The sequence below is a fragment of the Salvelinus fontinalis genome, chromosome 15 (assembly GCF_029448725.1).
Source record: "Salvelinus fontinalis isolate EN_2023a chromosome 15, ASM2944872v1, whole genome shotgun sequence".
Taxonomy (NCBI): Eukaryota; Metazoa; Chordata; class Actinopteri; order Salmoniformes; family Salmonidae; genus Salvelinus; species Salvelinus fontinalis.
Window position 1 is genome coordinate 5,116,162 of NC_074679.1, and position 17,904 is coordinate 5,134,065.

General features: G+C 43.0%; 2 protein-coding genes across 4 annotated transcripts; one reads left to right on the forward strand and one right to left on the reverse strand.

Moving 5' to 3' along the window:
* Positions 1 to 7,130: 7,130 nt before the first annotated feature.
* On the reverse strand, positions 7,131 to 9,789 carry LOC129811301 (glutamine-rich protein 2-like). Of its 3 annotated transcripts, XM_055862497.1 has the most exons (5): positions 9,630 to 9,789; positions 9,283 to 9,297; positions 8,090 to 9,169; positions 7,808 to 7,842; positions 7,131 to 7,577 (listed from the first exon to the last, which is right to left on the reverse strand). In XM_055862497.1, the coding sequence occupies exons 3-5, from the start codon at positions 9,145 to 9,147 to the stop codon at positions 7,567 to 7,569; spliced, it is 1,104 nt and encodes a 367-aa protein (XP_055718472.1). In that variant the 5' UTR covers positions 9,148 to 9,169; positions 9,283 to 9,297; positions 9,630 to 9,789; the 3' UTR covers positions 7,131 to 7,566. The 3 variants fall into 3 exon arrangements, with proteins under 3 accessions (XP_055718472.1, XP_055718471.1, XP_055718474.1); XM_055862496.1 differs by lacking the exon at positions 7,808 to 7,842 and having other exon boundaries at positions 9,630 to 9,788; XM_055862499.1 differs by lacking the exon at positions 7,131 to 7,577 and having other exon boundaries at positions 7,808 to 7,876; positions 9,630 to 9,788.
* A 217-nt stretch (positions 9,790 to 10,006) lies between these two features.
* gmfb (glia maturation factor, beta) lies at positions 10,007 to 17,765 on the forward strand. Its single transcript, XM_055862500.1, has 7 exons — positions 10,007 to 10,114; positions 11,315 to 11,411; positions 12,771 to 12,820; positions 12,970 to 13,019; positions 13,794 to 13,876; positions 14,564 to 14,637; positions 14,837 to 17,765. The coding sequence occupies exons 1-7, from the start codon at positions 10,112 to 10,114 to the stop codon at positions 14,906 to 14,908; spliced, it is 429 nt and encodes a 142-aa protein (XP_055718475.1). The 5' UTR covers positions 10,007 to 10,111; the 3' UTR covers positions 14,909 to 17,765.
* Positions 17,766 to 17,904: the final 139 nt, after the last annotated feature.

The window sequence follows — 17,904 nt, forward strand, 5'->3', positions numbered from 1 at the left end:
CGATTCCAGGCTGTATCACAACCGGCAGTGATTGGGAGTCCCATAGTGCGGCGCACAATTGGCCCAGCGTCGTTAGGGTTTGGCCGGGGGTAGGCCGTCATTGTAAATAAGAATTTGTTCTCAACTGACTTGCCTAGTTAAATAAACGTTGAATAAAATATCAAATACAGCTGAAGCCTACGGTTCTGCTGTCATGAAAACATTGTGAAATGCTAAGGACACGGCACCTTTGCCCCCATTGTCCTAGACATTTCATGCAGAATAAACATGGCTACTTTCCCTAGAACGGTAGGAGCCGTTCAAAGCAGATATCTCCTCCTCTGCTACCGTTACATAGTCTACTTCCTTTCCCTCATTTGTATACATTATTTACCACGATATATATGACAGTCATTTGATTGTACCCAGAAAATGCATTTTCCCATAGCCTATAGAACATACTGTATAGGGCTTTTCACACTACTGAGCCAAACCAAGCTGCACTGAGATGGCCTTAGATATTATATTTTCACATTGTCCTTTTCAGCACGGCTCCGGGAACAACGGTGGATGGATAATGAGCAAGTTTGGTTCGGGTCGCCCCTGTAGTGTGAAAAGGGGTATTCGTCAGCTGCACCTGCACAAAAGGGGTATTCGTCAGCTGCACATGAAACCTGAAATAAAAAGTTTGTTTCACTCATCACCAATCTACAGTGCAGTGGACCATAGATGAACATATGGGCTGTGGTTAGTTTGAATGACTACATACTGGTGATGCTTTGTGATGTCTTAGAATAAAAGGGCGTTTGAATGACTACATACTGGTGATGCTTTGTGATGTCTTAGAATAAAAGGGCGTTTGAATGACTACATACTGGTGATGCTTTGTGATGTCTTAGAATAAAAGGGCGTTTTGACACTGGGTCCCTTTCAGACGATGTTTTTGTGAACTCAGTGCGGTTCGCTTCATTTTTTTGTGTGCAGTATGAACACTCCAAAAGGATCTGAGATCCCTCAAGAGAGGCCCCCGAAGCAAACCAAACTGAAATCATCTTGAGAGGTGATCTGAGTTCGGTTCGCTTGAATTCCGGGGTCTGATTCCCCTTTTTTAGGGCAATGTGAACCCCCCCCAAAAGGTTTGCTTGTCATTATTCACGCACCAAACACTAGACTACTGCAATGCCATTTCCCCCTGTCATAACTCCTCACATTGGTGCCACACAAGACGGATGATGTGCAGGTTGGCAAATTAAAAATTAAAAATAAAACGTGTGTCGTTTTGGATGTTGATTAGCGATGATCAAGGATGCACAGAAATACCAAAATATGGTGTGGAATTTTTAGTTGAGTCTATTTGTTTGCAATAAGAGAACTTCAAATGGTGAGGTTTGAACAGTATGAGAAGGCAACAGCATATTTGGTGAGAACCACAACCTAGGGTACAAAATCATTTCTAGCTCTTAAAGGGCCAGTAGCCTATTCTAGCTCTTAAAGGGCCAGTAGCCTATTCTAGCTCTTAAAGGGCCAATAGCTTATTCTAGCTCTTAAAGGGCCAGTAGCTTATTCTAGCTCTTAAAGGGCCAGTAGCCTATTCTAGCTCTTAAAGGGCCAAAAGCTTATTCTAGCTCTTAAAGGGCCAATAGCCTATTCTAGCTCTTAAAGGGCCAATAGCTTATTCTAGCTCTTAAAGGGCCAATAGCCTATTCTAGCTCTTAAAAGGCCAATAGCTTATTCTAGCTCTTACAGGGCCAGTAGCCTATTCTAGCGCTTAAAGGGCCAATAGCTTATTCTAGCTCTTAAAGGGCCAGTAGCCTATTCTAGCTCTTAAAGGGCTAGTAGCCTATTCTAGCTCTTAAAGGGCCAATAGCCTATTCTATCTCTTAAAGGGCCAGTAGCCTATTCTAGCTCTTAAAGGGCCAATAGCTTATTCTAGCTCTTAAAGGGCCAGTAGCCTATTCATTTAACATTACATTTAAGTCATTTAGCAGACGCTCTTATCCAGAGCGACTTACAAATTGGTGCATTCACCTAATGACATCCAGTGGAACAGCCACTTTACAATAGTGCATCTAAATCTTTTAAGGGGGGGGGGGGCAGAAGGATTGCTTTATCCTAGGTATTCCTTGAAGAGGTGGGGTTTCAGGTGTCTCCGGAAGGTGGTGATTGACTCCGCTGTCCTGGCGTCGTGAGGGAGTTTGTTCCACCATTGGGGTGCCAGAGCAGCGAACAGTTTTGACTGGGCTGAGCGGGAACTGTACTTCCTCAGTGGTAGGGAGGCGAGCAGGCCAGAGGTGGATGAACGCAGTGCCCTTGTTTGGGTGTAGGGCCTGATCAGAGCCTGAAGGTACTGAGGTGCCGTTCCCCTCACAGCTCCGTAGGCAAGCACCATGGTCTTGTAGCGGATGCGAGCTTCAACTGGAAGCCAGTGGAGAGAGCGGAGGAGCGGGGTGACGTGAGAGAACTTGGGAAGGTTGAACACCAGACGGGCTGCGGCGTTCTGGATGAGTTGTAGGGGTTTAATGGCACAGGCAGGGAGCCCAGCCAACAGCGAGTTGCAGTAATCCAGACGGGAGATGACAAGTGCCTGGATTAGGACCTGCGCCGCTTCCTGTGTGAGGCAGGGTCGTACTCTGCGGATGTTGTAGAGCATGAACCTACAGGAACGGGCCACCGCCTTGATGTTAGTTGAGAACGACAGGGTGTTGTCCAGGATCACGCCAAGGTTCTTAGCGCTCTGGGAGGAGGACACAATGGAGTTGTCAACCGTGATGGCGAGATCATGGAACGGGCAGTCCTTCCCCGGGAGGAAGAGCAGCTCTGTCTTGCCGAGGTTCAGCTTGAGGTGGTGATCCGTCATCCACACTGATATGTCTGCCAGACATGCAGAGATGCGATTCGCCGCCTGGTCATCAGAAGGGGGAAAGGAGAAGATTAATTGTGTGTCGTCTGCATAGCAATGATAGGAGAGACCATGTGAGGTTATGACAGAGCCAAGTGACTTGGTGTATAGCGAGAATAGGAGAGGGCCTAGAACAGAGCCCTGGGGGACACCAGTGGTGAGAGCGCGTGGTGAGGAGACAGATTCTCGCCACGCCACCTGGTAGGAGCGACCTGTCAGGTAGGACGCAATCCAAGCGTGGGCCGCGCCGGAGATGCCCAACTCGGAGAGGGTGGAGAGGAGGATCTGATGGTTCACAGTATCGAGGGCAGCCGATAGGTCTAGAAGGATGAGAGCAGAGGAGAGAGAGTTAGCTTTAGCTGTGCGGAGCGCCTCCGTGATACAGAGAAGAGCAGTCTCAGTTGAGTGACTAGTCTTGAAACCTGACTGATTTGGATCAAGAAGGTCATTCTGAGAGAGATAGCAGGAGAGCTGGCCAAGGACGGCACGTTCAAGAGTTTTGGAGAGAAAAGAAAGAAGGGATACTGGTCTGTAGTTGTTGACATCGGAGGGATCGAGTGTAGGTTTTTTCAGAAGGGGTGCAACTCTCGCTCTCTTGAAGACGGAAGGGACGTAGCCAGCGGTCAAGGATGAGTTGATGAGCGAGGTGAGGTAAGGGAGAAGGTCTCCGGAAATGGTCTGGAGAAGAGAGGAGGGGATAGGGTCAAGCGGGCAGGTTGTTGGGCGGCCGGCCGTCACAAGACGCGAGATTTCATCTGGAGAGAGAGGGGAGAAAGAGGTCAAAGCACAGGGTAGGGCAGTGTGAGCAGAACCAGCGGTGTCGTTTGACTTAGCAGACGAGGATCGGATGTCGTCGACCTTCTTTTCAAAATGGTTGACGAAGTCGTCTGCAGAGAGGGAGGAGGGGGGGGGAGGGGGAGGAGGATTCAGGAGGGAGGAGAGGGTGGCAAAGAGCTTCCTAGGGTTAGAGGCAGATGCTTGGAATTTAGAGTGGTAGAAAGTGGCTTTAGCAGCAGAGACAGAAGAGGAAAATGTAGAGAGGAGGGAGTGAAAGGATGCCAGGTCCGCAGGGAGGCGAGTTTTCCTCCATTTCCGCTCGGCTGCCCGGAGCCCTGTTCTGTGAGCTCGCAATGAGTCGTCGAGCCACGGAGCGGGAGGGGAGGACCGAGCCGGCCTGGAGGATAGGGGACATAGAGAGTCAAAGGATGCAGAAAGGGAGGAGAGGAGGGTTGAGGAGGCAGAATCAGGAGATAGGTTGGAGAAGGTTTGGGCAGAGGGAAGAGATGATAGGATGGAAGAGGAGAGAGTAGCGGGGGAGAGAGAGCGAAGGTTGGGACGGCGCGATACCATCCGAGTAGGGGCAGTGTGGGAAGTGTTGGATGAGAGCGAGAGGGAAAAGGATACAAGCTCTTAAAGGGCCAGTAGCCTATTCTAGCTCCTAAAGGGCCAGTAGCCTATTCTAGCTCTTAAAGGGCCAGTAGCCTATTCTAGCTCTTAAAGGGCCAATAGCTTATTCTAGATTTTAAAGGGACAGTAGCTTATTCTAGCTCTTAAAGGGCCAATAGCCTATTCTAGCTCTTAAAGGGCCAGTAGCCTATTCTAGCTCCTAAAGGGCCAGTAGCCTATTCTAGCTCCTAAAGGGCCAGTAGCCTATTCTAGCTCTTAAAGGGCCAGTAGCCTATTCTAGCTCTTAAAGGGCCAATAGCTTATTCTAGATTTTAAAGGGACAGTAGCTTATTCTAGCTCTTAAAGGGCCAGTAGCCTATTCTAGCTCTTAAAGGGCCAATAGCCTATTCTAGCTCTTAAAGGGCCAGTAGCCTACATTGGGTGTATCATTTTCAATTAAAGCATCCTTTAATCTCCAGTTATTCTTCTGTTATTTATTCTGTCCAACTTTGTGGCAACAGTTTGGGAAAGGCCATTTCTTGTTTCAGCATGACAATGGCCCCCTTGCACATAGCGAGGTCCATACAGAAATGGTTTGTCAAGAATGGTGTGAAAGAACTTGATTGGCCTGTAGAGCCCTGACTTCAACCCCATCGAACACCTTCGGGATGAATTGGAACACGGACTGCGAACCAGGCCAAATCACCCAAGATCAGTGCCCGACCTCACTAATGCTCTTGTGGCTGAATGGGAGCAAGTCCCCACAGCAATGTTCCAACATCTAGTAGAAAGCCTTCCCAGAAAAGTGGAGGCTGTTTTAACAGCAATGGGGGGCCCAACTCCATATTAATGCCCATGATTTTGGAATGAGATGTTCAACGAGCAGGTGTCCACATACTTTTGGTCATGTAGTGCATGTCTAGCTGTCCAATAACACGTTCTGATGAAATGGCTTGTCCTGCACTTTGTAAAAACCCAAGAGTGCATTGAGTGAATGTTATAAAAAGATTTTGGATCCTTTCTAAACATACCAATGTGAATGCAAAGAGGACTCGGACCACAAAATAGGTGAAGTGAACTGGAAAAGAGAGTTGAGTCCTCATCCAATGGAAAAAGCAGTGTGTACTCAAAAACAATGGTTATTTCGCTCCTTTTTTTTTACTCCAGAGTTCACTTTAACGAGGACAGATCAGATCTTTTATAAGAGGACAGATCGGATCTTTTATAAGAGGACAGATCAGATCTTTTATAAGAGGACAGATCGGATCTTTTATGAGAGGACAGATCGGATCTTTTATGAGAGGACAGATCGGATCTTTTATGAGAGGACAGATTGGATCTTTTATGAGAGGACAGATCGGATCTTTTATAAGAGGACAGATCAGATCTTTTATAAGAGGACAGATCGGATCTTTTATAAGAGGACAGATCGGATCTTTTATGAGAGGACAGATCGGATCTTTTATGAGAGGACAGATCGGATCTTTTATGAGAGGACAGATCGGATCTTTTATGAGAGAACAGATTGGATCTTTTATGAGAGGACAGATTGGATCTTTTATGAGAGGACAGATCGGATCTTTATGAGAGGACAGATCGGATCTTACATAAGAGGACAGATCGGATCTTTTATGAGAGGACAGATCGGATCTTTTATGAGAGGACAGATGGGATCTTTATGAGAGGACAGATCGGATCTTTTATAAGAGGACAGATCGGATCTTTTATGAGAGGACAGATCGGATATTTTATGAGAGGACAGATCGGATCTTTTATAAGAGGACAGATCGGATCTTTTATAAGAGGACAGATCGGAGATATTATACGAGGACTATATGTGAAAAGTCCCTATGCGGGGTGGCAGGATAGCCTAGTGGTTAGAGTGTTGGACTAGTAACTGAAAGGTTGCAAGTTCAAATCCCCATGGTGACAAGGTACAAATCTGTTGTTCTGCCCCTGAACAAGGCAGTTAACCCACTGTGCCTAGGCCGTCGTTGAAAATAAGAATTTGTTCTTAACTGACTTGCCTAGTTAAATAAAGGTTAAAAAAGAATTACTGGAACATAGGGGTGAATGAACAGATTAATAAATCCTGTAGCCTAGTGTGACTCAAATCCTGCAACCTACTGGTCTCCTCCAGGGATGGGTTCCCCTACTGGTGATCAGGAGCCTGTGCATTATGCCTGCAGTTTGTAGTGCACTGGCTGAAACAGATGGTACATTAACATTACACGTCATCAGTCTTAGTGTTTCATTAAAAAGATTAAACTAATAGAAATTGCCTTTATCAACAACAGACCCAATAGAAGTACACATTTCAATATTAATAAAAGAGGATAAAGAACTGGTAAGAATATTGAATATATGAGCTTTATTAAGTGTCCTTTTATCAGGTGTCAAGAGAAAATGGCCACTAAAAACTGTCACTTAGTTGTAATTAAGACATAGTAGAAACATCCTCATTATATCAAGAAATACAAATCAAACTTCCTGACAAATTCAAAACATTTCATTATTGATAAGAAATTCTCTCATGATGAGTAATGAAATGACTATGTTGGCTAACTCTAGCACTTCGCCTACATTCCAAACGCCACTGGAAAAATGAGTCACTCCCCCCTTAAGAGTCTCCACTACGCCCTACGCCAAACAAACCAGAACCTGACACTCTACATGAGCCTAATAGGGCCGAGTCACAACCGGCTTAACTGGATGAGTTGAAACGTCATTTCCTTCAACCAGTGGTACCACCTGTATTTATGTATATCATCAACTCTTGATTAATTTAACAGGGCAAACATCCCAAACTACTTCTTTAAACACTGCAATGCAACAAACAAACAAAAATCAGAACACAAGCAAAACACATGTGATAGTATTCTTTATTTTCAAATATTTAACACAATTGGACATTTTATCAACGCTGGCAAAACACACAAGTACAGGATTTACTACCCAAATGATGTTTGGCCTTTTTTTTTTTAGAAAGTAGCATATAAAATGTTATTATAAAAGATAAGTGTGAAAGTTAATGAAAGTTTATGAGTGAAATAATATAAAATGTGATGTTTCACAAAAAGCCGAGGCCATGTATTGCACTTGAATGACAGCAAACATTACTGGGCTCCCTTTCTCCCCCCAGGTATTAGCTAGTAAAAACCTCTTCAACCAAATACATAATGCTGCTGCTTTCTTGGAGTTCTTAAACCAAACCACAAGGTGATTTTTCTGTGGCTGGTGTCCTCATCTGGCGGAAAATCTGAAGAGTTCAGTGCTTTCAAAAATGTGGTGGATATGGTATATTATGTCTGGGCTGAAAGACAAGAATACATACGATATTACTGTAAATGATGCATTACGATATTACTGTAAATGATACATTACGATATTACTGTAAATGATACATTAAGATATTACTGTAAATGATACATTACAATATTACTGTAAATGATACATTACAATATTACTGTAAATGATACAATATGATATTACTGTAAATGATACATATGATATTACTGTAAATGTTCTGTTGTTTTGCCTTGCCTTGTCTTTTGCGGTTTGTGCCCTGCAGAAAACACCTTAGACCAGTATAATGTTATTGCAGTGCTGTTTCTAGGAGACAAACACCATTTTTACAGCCCTGCAGCAAATCTCTGATCCACCATCCTGACTGCTGCGCTTAATGTAAGCTTGCAAAATCAGGAAGGTAAAACGAGGCAAGAAACCCCCCCCCCCAAAAAAAAAGACTAGGACAGAAGTGCACCAGGAAAGAAGCAAGCAAGCAAGCAGCAATGTGTGGTGTTTTAAAAGCATGTATTTACTCACCAGCATGCCTCCTGGAGCCGCTTGCCCCCCGTATGGTCCCATGGGCCCTGGGTGGCCGGGCTGGGGAGGGAAGCCTCCACCACCTCGAGGACCCCATGATCCAGGGGGGATGGGAGGGAAGGCTCCACCAGAGAAGGTGCCTCCTGCAGGAGAGAAGGCAGCTCCTGGACCTCCAGGCCCATACATCGCCCCACCAGGCTGGGCTCCTGGGTAAGGCACATTGGGGTAGGGTCCTGGGGGTGCTCCGGGACTAGTTTGGAAGGGTCCAGACGGGTACTGCATGGGGGCTCCAGGGAACTGTCCCGAGGCTCCAGGCCCAGCTGGGTATTGCCCCGGAGCTCCAGGCCCAGCTGGGTATTGCCCCGAGGCTCCAGGCCCGGCTGGGTATTGCCCCGGGGCTCCAGGCCCAGCTGGGTATTGCCCCGGAGCTCCAGGCCCAGCTGGGTATTGCCCCTGGGCTCCAGGCCCGGCTGGGTATTGCCCCGGGGCTCCAGGCCCGGCTGGGTATTGCCCCGGGGCTCCAGGCCTAGCTGGGTATTGCCCCGGAGCTCCAGGCCCAGCTGGGTATTGCCCCGGGGCCCCAGGCCCGGCTGGGTATTGCCCCGGGGCTCCAGGCCCGGCTGGGTATTGCCCCTGGGCTCCAGGCCCAGCTGGGTATTGCCCTGGGGCTCCAGGCCCAGCTGGGTACTGTCCCGGGGCTCCAGGCCCAGCTGGGTATTGCCCCGGGGCTCCAGGCCCAGCTGGGTATTGCCCAGGGGCTCCAGGTCCAGCTGGGCACTGTGCCGGTACCCCTGGGCCGGGCGGGAACCCACCAGGGACAGAGGGAGCTCCAGGATACTGCCCGGGTGCTCCGGGACCAGAAGAGAAGGGTCCTTGACTTCCAGGGAACTGCCCTGGGGCCCTTGGACCAGACTGTGGCCCCCCAGGGAATCCCCCAGGAGCAGAGGGCTGTGTGGGGGCTCCGGGGGCCGCACCAGGCCATCCTGGGTTGGTGGGCGGAGGGGCGTTGGAGGCGGCTGGGTTGGGGTTAGCCGCTTTCTCAGCTTGGCCCGGGACATCGTCTGCTATGGCATCTGCCAGCTACATGCAAGAAAAACAGGGAGGTTTCTATCATGATCTTCACCAACACATGTACCATCTTAAAACAGGCATACCTTGATAATAAACGTGATTGATAAAAGTAGCTAACTCACCGAGAAATCCATGTCCTGAAAGGTAATGGGGGGGGGTAAAGTTGTTAGGTCTGAAGCATAACCTATTATAGCCTATTAGCTACTTTAGTTATAACAGCCTGAAGTAAATAGGAACATAGTTTAGATATCACAAGCTACCTATAAACTTTAAATTAAACTGGATTGCAGGCTGGTTAGTGTTGTTCACATGTAGAAAGCTAGCTGGCTCGATGTACAGCTAACGTTATCTAGCATTAGCTAGCAAACATTAGCCAGCTACCAACTGATTCTACATATTTATGCTGCTCAAACGATCAAAGTACAGTAAAGAAATGTTTTTAAAGTATGTTAGGGTTTTTCAACATTACCTCGACAAAAAAGAGTGACGTCTTTAACAAATTCTAAAGTTAGAAACAACAAGAATTTGACAGTTGAGAGATAATTAAAAAAAAAAATACTGTACAAAACTCCTGAGATAAAGGAAGTGTACAGTCTGCACTCACGCCTAGAATATGACGTAAACATTGGGCGGAAGGAAAGAGGGTTGGACCGAATGGGTGCGTTCCAGAGTCACATACATTTTCTCGGATTGCAGTCGGCAAACGAAGATTACAGAAAATGTTAAATGAATAAAAGTATATCTTACCCTTTCTCCCTCAACTTTATAGGAGTAAAATTCAACTAGTACAGTATGACATTATACGAAAAATATTCCCAATAATGATTTTAAATTGGTGTGGGGCGGGGATTGGTAAAATCAGAGTCACAAGATTATGTGGGCGAAAAAATACTGTTCTGTACTGCCCTCCTCCGGTCTAGACAGAACAATTGAGTCTGCGCTTCAGGGAAAATGGTAAGTTGTTCCTGAGATGGGTTGAAAAACCTTACTAAATTTATTTTGCTAAGGGTTATTTTCAAGTTGCAACCGTTTGATATCCTCTGCCTGTATTAATCGCCTCTTTAATTCGAAATGAGTTTCGCTTGTTTTTAAATATGCAGTTGTTCCACCCAGCTCAATGTGATATGCTGCAACATGTCACGATATGGAGCATAGCTAGCTAGCTAGCTAGCTGGTTAACGGATAACCCCATGCATTGTCTGAGAAAGTTAGCCACATCAAATTCCCATGTCATTACCTTAGCTACTCGATGGAACTAGCTAATTTCAGATCGTCAAAGTCCCGTGACTATTCTGTCAGATTCTATTCGCTTTGTGTATAGAATGCATGCCAGCCAACTAGCTAGCTGGATTCGCATTTCCTGTAGTTTGCAAGACCTATCTAGTTAGCTAGCTAAACTTGGCTTCAAGACAAATTAAACTCGGCATTGTCAGGGATGCGCCTCTCTCATATTTGACAGTACTAAAATATTTGTATAACCCTGTAGTTGCTAAATCAGTGCACGTCGTTATTTCCTGTTACCTGTCAAATCATAACCAGAGTAGGCCATTGAACAAAGGAATTTAACCCATTACATTTACATTTACATTTAAGTCATTTAGCTGACGCTCTTATCCAGAGCGACTTACAATTTGGAAAGTTCATACATATTCATCCTGGTCCCCCCGTGGGGAATGAACCCACAACCCTGGCGTTGCAAGCGCCATGCTCTACCAACTGAGCCACACGGGACCACCCATCACGAACAATGATTCAGGAATGTTACGTAAACGAAGATCCCTGCTCATTCCAAGACACATTAATTATCAGGTGTGGCTGGTGGTCTGATAATTGATCGCAAAAATGTATCACAAGTTAGTAGAATTTGCAAGTTCAGAGATATATCTAATGACCATCGCAATAATTATTCAGTAGGCTATCATCAAAAGTTCCCAATCATGTGTTAGAGGGATCTGATCTCCTTTGAAATGAGACATCATAACAATTCTTATTCCTGGCCCCATATTCATTAAGCATCTCTGAGTAGGAGTGCTGATCTAGGATCAGGTCTCCCCTGTCTATGTAATCGTATTTTATTATCATCAAAAAGCAAAACTGATCCTAGATCAGCACTCCAACTCTGAGAGGCTTTATCCATCTATCTGTTACTTCCAGAGTGAATCACTGGTTGTGTGTGACGTTGATGGAGACCTAGTTAAAAAGCTACGGGAGTTCCGCTTCCGGAAGGAGACTAACAATGCTGCTATCATCAGTAAGTATCCTCTTAATCACAAATCAGTAAGTATCCTCTTAATCACAAATCGGTAAGTATCCTCTAATCATAAATCACTATCCTTTAAAACTTCTTACGGCTGAGATCCCGTTAACGGGATCGACTTGACAACAGACAGAGAAAGTGCAGGACGCCAAAATCAAACAACAGAAATCTCATAATTAAAATTCCTCAAACATACAAGTATTTTACACCATTTTAAAGATAAACTTGTTAATCCCACCACAGTGTCCGATTTCAAAAAGGCTTTACGATGAAAGCACACCATCTGATTATGTTAGGTCAGTACCTAGTCACAGAAAAACACAGCCATTTTTCCAGCCAAAGAGAGGAGTCACAAAAAGCAGAAATAGAGATAAAATTAATCACTAACCTTTGATGATCTTCATCAGATGACACTCATAGGACTTCATGTTACACAATACATGTATGTTTTGTTTGATAAAGTTCATATTTATATCCAAAAATCTTAGTTTACATTGACGCGTTACGTTCAGTAATGTTTTGCCTCCAAAACATCCAGTGATTTTGCAGAGCCACATCAATTTACAGAAATACTCATAATAAACATTGATAAAAGATACAAGTGTTATACATGTAACTTTAGATAAACTTCTCCTTAATGCAACCGCTGTGTCAGATTTCAAAAAAACTTTACGGAAAAAGCACACCATGCAATAATCTGAGTACGGCGCTCAGACACAAAAACAAGCCATACAGGTACCCGCTATGTTGTGGAGTCAACAGAAGTCAGAAATAGCATTATAAATATTCACTTACCTTTGATGATCTTCATCAGAATGAACTCCCAGGAATACCAGTTCAACAATAAATGTTTGTTTTGTTCGAAAAAGTCCATAATTTGTCCAAATAGCTCCTTTTTGTTTGCTGATTGGCTGGGCCTTTATTTCATAAATCCAAATTCATGACGTGCAGGCCAGACAAAAACTCAAAAAAATTCCATTACAGTTCGTAGAAACATGTCAAACGATGTATAGAATCAAATCTTTAGGATGGTTTTAACATAAATCTTCAATAATGTTTCAACCGGAGAATTCCTTTTGTCTTTAGAAACGGGCGCGCCTGAGTGAGCTCATGGCACTCTGCCAGACACCTGGTTGAAACAGCTCTCATTCCCTCATCCTTCACAGTAGAAGCCTGAAACAAGGTTCTTAATCATAAATCAGTCAGTATCAATCTAATCATAAAGAATCTAAAGTTGACAATGTTGTTTTTGCTTCTACATACATCTTGTGCTTGGGAAGGACCAACATATTGACTGTTGAGGAACATTTTTCCAACATTTCTTTTTGTTGTTGTGTGTTTTCTCTTTCTCAGTGAAGATTGACAAGGACAAGCAGCTTGTCATCCTTGATGAAGAACATGAGGTAAGTTGCCAGATTGCTTATTGTATGAGGACGTCAGTGTTATAAGTGTCTTATCCACACACCTCTTATAGTGTCTTGTATGATGTAGTGTGAACCTGCTGTCGTACAGTACATATTTAACCTTGAATGCCCTCTCTCTCTCATTCTAGGATATTTCTCCTGATGATCTGAAGGATGAGCTGCCTGAAAGACAGCCAAGATATCCTTTGATCTATACCGAACAAAAAATATAAAAGCAACATGCAACCATTTTACTGAGTTACAAGTTCATATAAGGAAATCAGTCAATTGAAATACATTCATTAGGTCCTAATCTATTGATTTCACATGACTGGGCAGGGCCACAGCCATGGTTGGACTTAGGAGGGCATTGGCCTACCCACTTGGGAGCCAGGCCCAGCCAATCAGAATGCATTTCCCCCCCCCCCAAAAAGGGCTTTATTACAGACAGAAATACTCCTCAGTTTCATCGGGTGTCTGGTCTCAGATGATCCCCCAGGTGAAGAAGCCAGATGTGGAGGTCCTGGGCTTGCGTGGTGACACGTTGTCTGGGGTTGTGAGGCCGGTTGGATGTACTGCCAAATTCTCTAAAACAACGTTGGAGACAGCTTATGGTACAGAAATGAACATTAAATTCTCTGGCAACAGCTCTGGTGGAAATTCCTGCAATCAGCATGCCAATTGCACACTCCCTCAAAATGTAGACATCTGTGGCATTGTGTTATGTGACAACTGCTCATTTAAGAGTGGCCTTTTATTGTCCCCATGTGTAAAAAAATCATGATGTTTAAATAGCTTCTTGATATGCTACACCTGTCAGGTGGATTAGATTATCTTGGTAAAGGAGAAATGCTCACTAACAGGGACGTAAAACAAATTCTCCCATTGACATGAATGCGTGATTTAAGTGAAAGTGACGAGCGCAGTCAAATCTCTTATTTTAATCCTAAAAGTTCTCTTTAACCTTCTGCACATTTGTGGTGTATAGCTACAAGTACGAACATGATGACGGGAGAGTTTCTTACCCTCTCTGTTTCATCTTCTCCAGTCCAGTGGGTAAGATAAGATCCGGTCCTCAACATCCCTTTGGCTACTATACCTGTAACAACATGTGTTGTTGGCCCATATTTGTAAAAGAAAGATGAATTCCGTCTGCCATTTTAACCAATGAGGGCATGGTAATTAAGGGTACCTTATTATTATTGGATAGTAAAATATGTTTCATTGAAGTGATTTAATACTTTAAAAAAATGTATTGTTTCACCTTTATTTAACCAGGTAGGCTAGTTTGAGAACAAGTTCTCATTTACAACTGCGACCTGGCCAAGATAAAGCAAAGCAGTTCGACACAATACAACAACACAGAGTTACACATGGAATAAATAAAACATACAGTCAATAATACAATAGAAAAAGTCTATATACAGTGTGTGCAAATGAGGTAAGATAAGGGAGGTGAAGGCAATAAAATAGGCCAATGCATTCATATAACGGGTTTTAGTTTTACCCGTAGAGAAACATATCGTTGTACTTGCATTTAAGTCATTTAGCAGACGCTCTTATCCAGAGCGACTTACAAATTGGAAAGTTCATACATATTCATCCTGGTCCCCCCGTGGGGAATGAACCCACAACCCTGGCGTTGCAAGCGCCATGCTCTTACCAACTGAGCCACACGGGACCACTACTTCCTCATTCTATTTCTCTGGTTTTACCACTTTTTTTTTTTTTTTTTTCTCTCAGGATGTAAACCTGAACAACAGATGATGTACGCCGGAAGCAAAAACAAACTGGTGCAAACTGTCCAGTTGACCAAGGTTAGTGTTTTAACTGTTTATTTATTTCTCTTCATCTTTGGAGCTCAATGCTATCTGTATTTAGTAATAAACTAGTACTGAAATACAGCTAAATTCATAAATATATTGGTATGTGTTTTATGTGAAATTGGCTTCAAGGTGTTTCTTGTAAAAAAGGGCAGTTATCAGTCTCCTGTCGGCTCTTCCTTATTTCTTGCAGGTGTTTGAGATCAGAAACACGGAGGACCTGACAGAGGAATGGCTTAGAGAGAAGCTGGGCTTCTTCGGTTAAGACGAGACCATTTTGGTGATCTAATGGACTGAAGGGTGTAGAGGAGGAACAAGACACTTGGAAAGAAAACAACACAACTTACGTTTCCCTCCTCCGATGTACCTATTCCCATACAACCCCCCCCCCCCCCCCCCCCCTCAACATGTGCCAGTTTCCTGTGTCCTTAATGAAATTAACACTACCACTCCTTCTGAGATGGACGGAGCAAAATTCAAGGGAAATTGAAAGGAATTGTCATGGCTGCAATTTCTTTTGAGTTTTGCTTGTTTAGTAATAATGACATAATTATGACCTGATAGATTAGATTCTAAACAGTTTTTATTTTTTATTTTTTACTGTAACTAAAAGGATGGTTCTGATAGTAAGAGGGGATCTGTGATTTGGGAAGCTGTTTAAAAAAAATGTATCAAGTTGTGGGAGGATGCTGGGTTGTGAAGATACAATACTACTTTGATTCTTTATACATTTTCAAGATGGAAGTGCCTCCAGGCTTGAAGCACTTTTGACCTTAAATCACACAATCATAGCCATTCATTTTACATCCAAATTCAATGCATATTTGACTATGTTGTGTGCACTTTGTCCTTGTGCTTGGAAAGGTAGGTCAGTATAAAGAAATACATTCATTTCTTACAACATTCACTCACTGATTTAAGTTTAAATGACACCATATGACAACAAAGAATATTAATCCAAATTACAATACTCAAAAGAAAAGACGGCTAAAAAATACAATTCACCATCTTGTTTCTGGATCTATATGTTCTTATTGTAGTTGTTCCCGGGGAAAAGGAATCGTTGATGCTCTTGGTCGATAAGTAACATTTTAAGAGCCTGCAGCTAACTTCCTTGAGAGTGGCAGACTGTTTCTGAGTGAAAGTTGGTTATCTCTGTTCATCTTTGTTTTAGAGTAGAATCATTGTGATTCTGCAGTGAGACTGCAGTGAGGTAATGGTACACTATTCCCTACATAGTGCACTACTTTTGGTCATCCGTAGTGCACTATATATGGAATAGGGTGCCATTTGGGACACTGTTATACCATTGAACTGTGTCCTTCAAAGTGGAGCACCTGTTTCGCCTACAAAGATTATCATTGATACATTCTTGAAAGAAACCTCGTGTTTGATTTATACCCTGATGAAGACAGCTTGCCTGCCCGAAACGTTGGACATAAAAAAAATTGCATCTGAGCTAGAGTGTGCGGCTCTCGTTTATATATTTTTTAAGTGTTCCACTCCGCTAGTCAGCACCTCGCCTAAATAGGTGTGCGTTTCTTTTGCGTCTAGAACATTCTTTAGAGAAACCTCGTGTTTGATTTAGGACCAGTTTGTCAGACATGGATTAAGCCTAGTCCTGAACTAGAAAGCAATTTCAATAGAGACTCAGTTAATGTGTGTCTGGGAAACCGACTCTTTAATGTATAAACATCAGTCTGTGTCCCAACCTTGGACAGGTGTGAATACACTGGGAGATTAGAGAATCATCTTTTTGCCTTTTAAATCCTTTATTTTACAAGGTGTAAAAAAATATTTAAAAAACTTGAAGGGCTGGTTTCCTGGGCACAAAGTAAGGCTAGTACTGGACATTAAAAAAAAGTAATTTTGCTCATTGAACATGCCTGTTTGTCCAGGACTAGCCTTAATATATAGTATATCTGGGAAACCGCCCTAAAAGTATAGTGTATTACATTTAGACTGGTAAGATTCCTGAAGGCTGCCTCTTTCCATCAAGAGTATTCTTCTGATGAACAGATTTAAAATGTAAACAAACAATGTGTACATCCCAAGTTACACACTTTTTCCCTGTATAGTGCACTATGGGTTCATGGGACTCGGGTCAAAAGAAGTGCACTATAAAAGGGAATAGGGTGCCATTTGAGATGTACATTATGACATGTCTTCCCATCTGCTGAAACGTAACATTGAAAAGCAAAATAAGACTACAGCTTTTAAACATCGCCTCATAGTCCGTATATATGAACTGTACTGGAACATTCCTGTTTGTACTCTGAATTGTGCAATCAGCTGGTGTCAATGTAAAAAATGAAAATGCTTAATAATCTGTTCTAAAAAATAACTTTGATGTGGTAAGCTACTGTATATACAAGTGCATGCTTTTCGTTAGTGTGTTTTTGTCCCGACAGTTTGCATTATGACAACAACAACAACAAAAACAATCCCAAACAAACCTTCAATAGCGTGTCAGTGTGTACTGCATGTTCTTTGTTTTACACAGTGAATGTATCCTCGATAATGAATTTAAAAATTGGCATACTTTGGTTGACACAAGCAATAATATAGAGAACATGCATGCAAATGGCAATCCAAGGGGGAAGTTGCTGACAGTGTGTTAAGGTTAAACACGACAGTAGTTGGATAATTATTTTTTGTTTTTCTAGATAATATGGAATGTATTCCAAATGGCGCCCCATTACCTTTTATAGTGCACTTCTTTTGACCAGAGTCCTTTGGTTTTGTAGTGCACTTCTTTTGACCAGAGTCCTTTGGTTTTGTAGTGCACTATGAAGGGAATAGGCTGCCATTTGGAACTGATACATGGAGATAATCAGCCTTGGGAAGAATTCTTCAACCTGCATTCATGAATAAGATATAGCTATATCCTTGTAAAAACATGTGGCTTATTAAGTGTCTTGATCGCTCTGAATTTATGTATTTTTCCTATAATAGTTCTGTACTTTCTCAGATCAACAGCTTTTATTAATTTTTTCTTAACAAAACAGCATCTCAAACATGTAACATATTCAGCTACCCAATGGTGTGAGTGAAACTTGTGAAATATTTGTATTTTTCCATGCTTTATACACTTGTCCCAATAAAACAAAAATGATGTTTAATGTTGTTGTATTCATTAATATCCAAAAATCACCATGTTGAATTTCTTACGTGTTTAATTTATGTCCGATTATAATAAGACAATTAATTACTTAAAACTGTTTTTCAGGATGGGGGGTTTCAAATGCTTATTCTATCGTG

What these genes read in the sequence shown, in the direction of transcription:
- LOC129811301 (XM_055862496.1), bottom strand. Translation starts at nt 9,147, where the DNA reads ATGTCCCGGGCCAAGCTGAGAAAGCGGCTAACCCCAACCCAGCCGCCT. An exon ending in CGGCTCCAGGAGGCATGCTG is followed by an intron (nt 7,578 to 8,089) that starts GTGAGTAAATAC and finishes CTTGTCTTTCAG; the next exon opens with CCCAGACATAATATACCATA.
- gmfb (XM_055862500.1), top strand. An exon ending in TAACAATGCTGCTATCATCA is followed by an intron (nt 11,412 to 12,770) that starts GTAAGTATCCTC and finishes TCTCTTTCTCAG; the next exon opens with TGAAGATTGACAAGGACAAG. An exon ending in CATCTTCTCCAGTCCAGTGG is followed by an intron (nt 13,877 to 14,563) that starts GTAAGATAAGAT and finishes TTTTTCTCTCAG; the next exon opens with GATGTAAACCTGAACAACAG.